This window comes from Lactuca saligna, chromosome 1 (assembly GCF_052625555.1).
Source record: "Lactuca saligna cultivar CGN05327 chromosome 1, ASM5262555v1, whole genome shotgun sequence".
NCBI lineage: Eukaryota > Viridiplantae > Streptophyta > Magnoliopsida > Asterales > Asteraceae > Lactuca > Lactuca saligna.
The window spans coordinates 57,399,836-57,407,457 of NC_136417.1; the positions used below are offsets into that span (position 1 = coordinate 57,399,836).

General features: G+C 32.6%; 2 protein-coding genes across 2 annotated transcripts; one reads left to right on the forward strand and one right to left on the reverse strand.

Annotated features, from left to right (window-relative positions):
- Window positions 1–560: 560 nt before the first annotated feature.
- On the forward strand, window positions 561–2,065 carry LOC145036847 (CASP-like protein 5A2). Its single transcript, XM_078985345.1, has 3 exons — window positions 561–976; window positions 1,383–1,515; window positions 1,628–2,065. Exons 1-3 carry the CDS (start codon window positions 756–758, stop codon window positions 1,817–1,819), a joined length of 546 nt encoding a protein of 181 aa, XP_078841471.1. The 5' UTR covers window positions 561–755; the 3' UTR covers window positions 1,820–2,065.
- A 1,937-nt stretch (window positions 2,066–4,002) lies between these two features.
- LOC145036858 (vacuolar fusion protein MON1 homolog) lies at window positions 4,003–7,622 on the reverse strand. The gene is made up of 14 exons (XM_078985356.1): window positions 6,951–7,622; window positions 6,733–6,812; window positions 6,458–6,529; window positions 6,291–6,330; window positions 6,085–6,186; window positions 5,879–6,000; window positions 5,665–5,797; window positions 5,457–5,548; window positions 5,283–5,364; window positions 5,148–5,212; window positions 4,769–5,050; window positions 4,596–4,687; window positions 4,441–4,505; window positions 4,003–4,362 (listed from the first exon to the last, which is right to left on the reverse strand). Exons 1-14 carry the CDS (start codon window positions 7,482–7,484, stop codon window positions 4,267–4,269), a joined length of 1,857 nt encoding a protein of 618 aa, XP_078841482.1. The 5' UTR covers window positions 7,485–7,622; the 3' UTR covers window positions 4,003–4,266.

Genomic DNA, 7,622 nt, shown 5'->3' on the forward strand with positions numbered 1-7,622 from the left:
TCTACACATGACATGTGTAGTATGGAGCAGTATATTGCATAAAGTCGTTTGTTTACGTTCATTTCCCTCTACTACAAACAGGTACTCTAAAAAAACTATGATTATAGAAACTTATTTTCATTAATAGAAAGCTAGAAACCTTAAAGATTTGGAGTTGGATTACATACTAATTTGGGAGATCAAAACTTATTTTTTAGTATAAAAATTTATAGTTGCAGGTTGGGTTTAAAAAATCTAGACTGTACTTCGAAATTTAATAAGTCTATCTAAAATGTACAATGTCAAATTTCACAAACACATCACTTCCATGTAGTATGGAATACGACACTATTTTTTAGTTGTGAACTGAATCAGATCCGATGAAATCAATATATTGTGTTAATCATATCTTAATCTAACCGAATTAGACCGATCTCTACTACACTCAATAAAAAGACACCAAACGACCAAATTAATAAAGTCTCTTTATTAAACGGACACTTGATTAAAGAAAAGTAAAAAGAGTCGAGTTCAACACCGAGCGTTAAATTTGTAAACACGTTAGTTAGGTTTAGGCAGGCTAATACCCAAACTCTTCTTAAAAATTGAAACACTTCAAAATCCTACGATCGGTGGTTCACCAACGAGCATCAAATTTCCGAATTGCACCTAACAAAGTTAGATCTGCGAATCAAATCACCGAATTCTTTTATGATTCATGATGATCAGGTAGATAAGACGTCGTTACAGGTGGTGGTTGGAGGCGGCGGGGTAAAATGAACGTCAGCCACCCGTCGGTGCATCCGGTTGAAGTGGCACCACTACCACCGACTGACGGCCGCGTCATTGTACCACCGATAGTGAGGATGAAGGTAATCCAAGGCATGCCTGGGACGATCGGTGGTCTTGGCTTGCGTTTTTTCCAATTTGCGTACGCAGTTGTCTCACTCGTTGTCATGTCCACCACAAGCGATTTCCCTTCCGTCACTGCCTTCTGGTAATTTACTTGATCAATTTCGTTATTTGATCGTGATCTCACTGTTTAATGTCGTTGTGAAAATCTATGAATCAAACACATTTTGAATCATTTAGCTATTCAATTTCACATTTCAAATTCCAATTTCCAAATGTGAAATAGCAAGTTGGAGATCGTATCCCCGACGCAATAAAATCAGGTGAAACGGAGTCGATCTAGTTGCATACTGTAGCATTATAAGAATTGGGAATTAGGGTTTCTTCTGTTTTTTGATTGAATGAGCAATAAGAACTCTGGATATGATATTATTCCTTATGCAATAATCCGATCCACACTTTTTGAACAATTCTAGAACTAAATTCGTCATCTTTTTTATGCTTTGATGCCACTCAACATTAACAAAACCTCTGAATTCTTTTCTTCTCAGCTACCTTGTTGCTGCTGTTGCTTTACAGAGTTTATGGAGTCTATCACTTGCCATTCTTGACATCCATGCTCTATTGGTTGGACGAACCTTGCAGAATTACAGAGTTGTTAGTCTCTTTTCCATAGGTGATGGGGTAAGAACAACATGTTACTTCTTCTTACATGATTATATCTCTACTTTTCTTAAAAAAGAGTCAGATTGATGATCATAATTCATATGGGTGACATTTTGTTTAAACTTTTCAGGTAACATCTACACTTACATTTGCTGCTGCATGTGCATCTGCTGGAATTACAGTTCTTATAGGTAATGATCTTGGACTTTGTGCTCAAAATCACTGCAAGCAGTTTGAAACTGCTACTGCTTTTGCTTTTCTTAGCTGGTTTACTGCATTGCCTTCATTTCTTCTTAATTTCTGGTCTTTGTCTTCTCGTTAGCTGGGAATTATGGTGAAATAAACCATTGATTTGATATAACCTTTTTTCAGAGTCTTGTTTGGATGTGTAGATTGTCTGTTTTTTTAATTTTTTTTAGGTTATTGTGGTTTACATTTGTTTTTAAAGAATATAAAACCGCATGGATGTTGGGGATTCATCATCGATGTATATATGCGTGTTTGGCTTGTGGATTGTTATTTGTTTTAGTTTGTATCTTAATGAAGATGTGGAAAGTTTGTGTTGAAATTTTGTGATATGCTTAAATATTTAAAGATCCAAATGCAAATGTGGTATTGGTTTTATTTTATGTGTTGAAATTCGCCTAAAGTCAAGTTTGATAATTTTTTTGAAATTTGGGAGGATGTGAAACATATTTCATGGAATTTCTAAAAAAGATATGAATTTGTGCAACAATCATGTTGTTATACGTATGGGAGACAATGTTAAGTATAAGAAATAGAATTTTGTCACGTATACGTATATAAATAAAGGTTTTTAATAGATATCTGAAAATTTTATATATTATAGTAAGGTTATATCCACTTTCAGACAAAGATGATACAATACGATAATACTATCTTTCTCAGATTATATACTAAAAGATCACACTAAAGATAATTCCCTTTTGAGAAAGAATACAAGAAGATAAATACCCTGTGTCAAATAGAATGAATATAAAAAATTTAAAGGGAAGAGATAATACAATATGCTCATGCTTAATAATATCATCTGTCAAACAAAAATAGATATAATACAATAAAGTTATAGTAAGATAATTTTCTTTTATCATACATAGAGAATACAATAGGACTATAGAAAGATCATATATTTGATAGATTGGTAGAATACGGGAAGATTAAAATAATATTTTGATAGATCCATGGAATACAGGTAGACCTGACAATGGGGCGGGTTTGAAGCGTAACAATATTGATCCAAAACTTTTAATAAATTTCAAAATTCGATTCCAATCTGCTCAGTAACCCGTAGGGTTTTGAATAATCAAACTCATACCTTTATCCATTGAATCAATAGATATCCAAACCCGTCCCGTAACTTGTATTATTTTAAATGATCAAACATATTTTACTTAATTCTTAAAATAACATTTCTTAAATAAATTAAATGTTTATTTAGGAAACGGATTACATACTCAGGAATTAAAATCACTATTGAAGTAAATTTTGATTGATTTTTTACTGTTGATTGTAGTAATAGAGAATAACAATTGCAAACTTTATTATTGTTGATTAATGAGTTAATTGATTTATAAATGAAATTGATGGTTGCTTGATGAAATAAAAAAGAAATGACATCATGATTCTTGGTAGAAAACTGAAAATCTAGTAGTCGACTCCTCGATAGATTGGTTTTTGAACTTCCAATTGAAATTAACTCCTCGATAGATTGGTTTTTGAACTTCCAATTGAAATTAAAAGTAAACTTTAGATGGTATACAATATAAACATATAATTCTAAAATTTATGCGGGATGGGTTATTAATGGATCAAATCGGTGATGATTTATACCCAACCCTTTTAATAAAAGTGTTAGCGGGTATGGATCATAACGGGTAAACGAATCAAAAACTATACTCGAAACCCATATAATTCTTAAAGGATCGGATCATGGTCAAAATCTACTCCATTACCAAATCTATATGTCAGATATAAAGAAAACAATAAAATTATAATAAATGTTTTTGTCCATTAAAAAATTGAATTTACCATTAAACTTTTATCCGTTAAAAAAAACATATTGTCACCTTTTTCTGAAAATTGTCACCTAAAATCCAAGATTTGCCGTCTAAAAAGTAAAATCATAAATATGTAATTTTTTAACAATTGCCTTTTTATTTGTCTTTTTCTATTATATATCAGACCAAAGTTTCAGACTTGAATGAAACTTTATCATACTCATTTTGGTCCAAGTGGACGAGAAAAAAAGGTATTAAATAAAGAAAATGCTATTCCTTTAGTTTCCAACTTCCATTGATGATTTTGTATTACCTATAGTTGAACTACTATAGACAAAAGAAATAGTAATGTGATTCTAGAAATATAAGCATGTCATATGCCATTGATACAAATCTCTTTATTTAAACATATAAATGAAAAGAAGAATGCGATGTATCGATGTATGGCGATGAAAAAAAACTCGGATGTGATCATGCGACCACAAGATAGAAATAATTAATTTGTAATAATGAAATGAGATAGAATGTTAGGTCCTAAGAAGAAACCCAATCAGAAAATATGAAAAAAAAAAAAAAAAAAAAAAAAAGTTGTACATCAATGTGACGACTACGTATACATCCATGTCAAACAAATCCACCTCTCTCTCTTTCTCTCTCTAAAACAAAATACATGATACATGATGTGTTATGTGTTATAAAAACTTTTTGACTACATTTATTATTTTTTGTAAAAAAGTAAAGTAAAGGAAGATCACCATGAAAAAGGGGTTGCTCCCAACAAAAATATTTCATTTTCCACATCTTTCACCCACTGACACACCCTGTTGCATATTCTTATTGCCACACCCTGCATCCAACAACAAACTCAATTTAACCATTTTTTTTAATTTTTTTTTTAAAATTTTGATAAGTAAATAAATCAAACCTTGTCTGCAAGTGGATCAAAAGCTGCATAAAGCTCAAAATCCTGTGTAACCCAACACAATAAAACTGCAAACAACAAGTATAAAAAACTATAAACCCAATATCAAAAAAGACATCAAAAATGAATAATAATTAATTTTAAACTACATAAATTACCATAATTTTCATCTCTTCTGAACTGAGTTTTATGTGGGCCCGCTCCCTTATCATGCATGGACGCATAAAGTCTCTGGTAAGCCCTATACAACCTTCAAAGTTCAAATTCAAAATTATTATTATTAAACTAAAACATATTTATATTATAAAAGAAAAAAAAAAAAAAAAAAAACCTTTTTTGCTGACGTGGATGACTGATTGGAGAAGCAAACTCAGAAGATACATACTGATCCAAATAGATACTCCGGTAAATAAAATGCCAAAGTCCAGCTGGACCACCGACACCTGTCACCGTTCCATTGGTTGCTGTTTTGCGATGAGTCAAATGAAATAAAGATCCAGAATTAGCAGACGGGTCAACGGGTAAATCCTCAATTCTCATTCCACCTTCTGACAATGATCTTTCAACTTCATTCAAAACATTTGATTTTGCAAGAACAGCTTCAATTTGTATCCTATAAAAATTACTTTCATAAATGTAATTTACTAATTTATTATTATTTATTACAAAAAAAAAAAAAAAAAAAAAAAGGAAAAGCCACATCATCATGCCTGCATTCTTTAAGATGGAAAAAGGCCTGTGAACTTGTAGTCAGCAACGTTAAGTATGTATCAACCTGTGAAATATTATATATAGAATTTATAAGCAAAAAAAAAAAAAAGTAATTTTTTTAATGAAAAACTTACGTCGAGATAATGTACATAAGCATATAAAAATGCCATGGAGTTGTATCTTGGCAGACATATTGGTGAAAAAGATTCAGATGTCCTGCAAATATAATAATATATCAATACAACATAATTATATAAATAATAAAATTTTCAATTAATATATAATATATAAATAAAAAAGGCACTTGCCTAAAGGATTCTGAAGACATGACAAAGTTGGAAAGAAGCAACATGTCATCAGGATGAAGTGATGCTTTCTGCAAGCCTACAAGACTTATAACCTGAAATTTAGCTCTAATTTTTAAGAATTATATATTTATACACCACAAAATGAATAAAAAAGAAAAAAACTTAAATGTCATAATTGTAAAATTAAAAAGAGGGTTGGGTGAAAAACCTTGTTTTTACACATCAATATTGCAAAAAGGACACCTGTATCAGCAACATCTTGCAAAATGGCACTAGCAGTTTGCCTTGTGGTGTAAGCAAGTGGAAGACAAGTGTATGCATGAAGAAAAGTTGCAGGGTTCCTGAATAGTTTAATAAAGATTAATATAAATCAGTTAAAACTTGAATGACCATTGTGCCCTTGACTTAATGAGAAACCAGACCAGCTGAAAGAGTGGATGAGAGAAGAAAAGACGGCGTCTGTCCCTCCAAGCAGAGGAGTCATGTCGAATTTAGAGTTTTTTTCAAAACATTTATCGATAGATCTTGTAAGAATAAGTATCATCTGCAGAAATATAATTGTTTTATAATAATAATAAATAATAACTAAGAGTAGATGACTAGATTAAAATCTTAAAGAAACTATTACCTGACCATAAACAAGTTCTAGTTGTCCTCTTAGTGACTCATAAGGCTCTTCTGTACAACTTATGCAAACTAAATAAATTGGTCCTTTAACAAGAAAAACAACCTGTAAACAAGAAAATGAGAAAGAGCCTTTATTTATTTTCTATATGATTTACTCAAAGTTTCATACATGAAAAGTGGAAAATGTTGTGTCTTTTTATTACTGACCTGGTGTTTTCCTGCTCTGACCAATTTAACACGGTCTCCTCTGAAATAGATAAATGAAGGAAACTATTAGATCACTCTTTTGTTTTTGAAAAAGTTAGGGAAAGAATGAGAGTGTAACTAATAGGAGTAAATGTGATTACATAGCAAATAGATGTTAATATATTTACCCATTTTCCACAAAGGAAATGATGGCTTGCAAAGTTGCTGAAAATCCTGCTAGTTTGTGCTCATCCCCATATCTGAAAGTGGATTCAAATGGTATGATTCATTCTATATCTATATAATTTGATTTGATTTGTGAAGCAAATGACATCAACTCATTAACAAGATAGAATCTTTCGATGAATGTTCATATATCCAAAAAAATGATGAAAAGATGCATTAGATGTTAGCTGTACTCCCTAATTGAAGATACACATCATAGATATTGACTAAGGCATACCTTGAATATATTGGTTTTCCGGAATGACTCAAAACGAAGAAATGTTTCTTCCTTTTCCTCCATGAGATAGAACCATCATCCTGCATATCCATTATCAGTTGAAATTTATCACAAACTGCAATTTTAAATCCCCATGACTCGTTTTCTATCAAATTTTGTTGAAATAAGTTATCATATCCTAAAATTGAGGAAAATATCTGCATGCCTAGAAGTATCACCTCATCAGCATGTTGTTTACCACGAATCCATTGTGTTTGAGAAGGATCCAAGGGTACCACTCCATCATCACCGATGGAAGAACCGTTGTCCCGAAGTTCCCGTATTACATCAGTTCCAGAAGCACTAGTGGGACTACTGCTACTACCTCTCTCACCGGCGTACCCACTGCTACTAGGGCTTGACAATTCCCCATCGGCTTCCGGTTCCACCTCAACCTCCACTCCCAAATTGTTCCTCCACAACCCCGATCCCCTTGATGAACTACTCTCACCAATCGAGTTTCTCCGCATCTCGCTTCCACTTTCCCTCGACGATCCATCATCAATCTCCGAGACCGGTTCTTGATGATAATCAGTAGATGGTAGAGTTCGTTCGTCAATCGGAGTGTTCAATGCGATCGATGATAACTGATTCTCGATGGCGTCTAGGGAGTTATCTATCGAATTGATGTTAGCGTCAACGTTAGGTTTTTGGCCGGCTGATTCCTCTTCTTCGTCGGATGATGATGATGCGGAACTTGAATCGGACGCCATTGTCGATGATAATTCGGAGATGGAGAACTAAAAGTGTGAAATCAGATGATTAGGGTTTCTGAGTTTAGAAATTGGGGAAGGTATCAGTGAGTGTATGGTCTCCCAGTCTTGTTCTTCCCCTGCAGAAAATTGGTTATG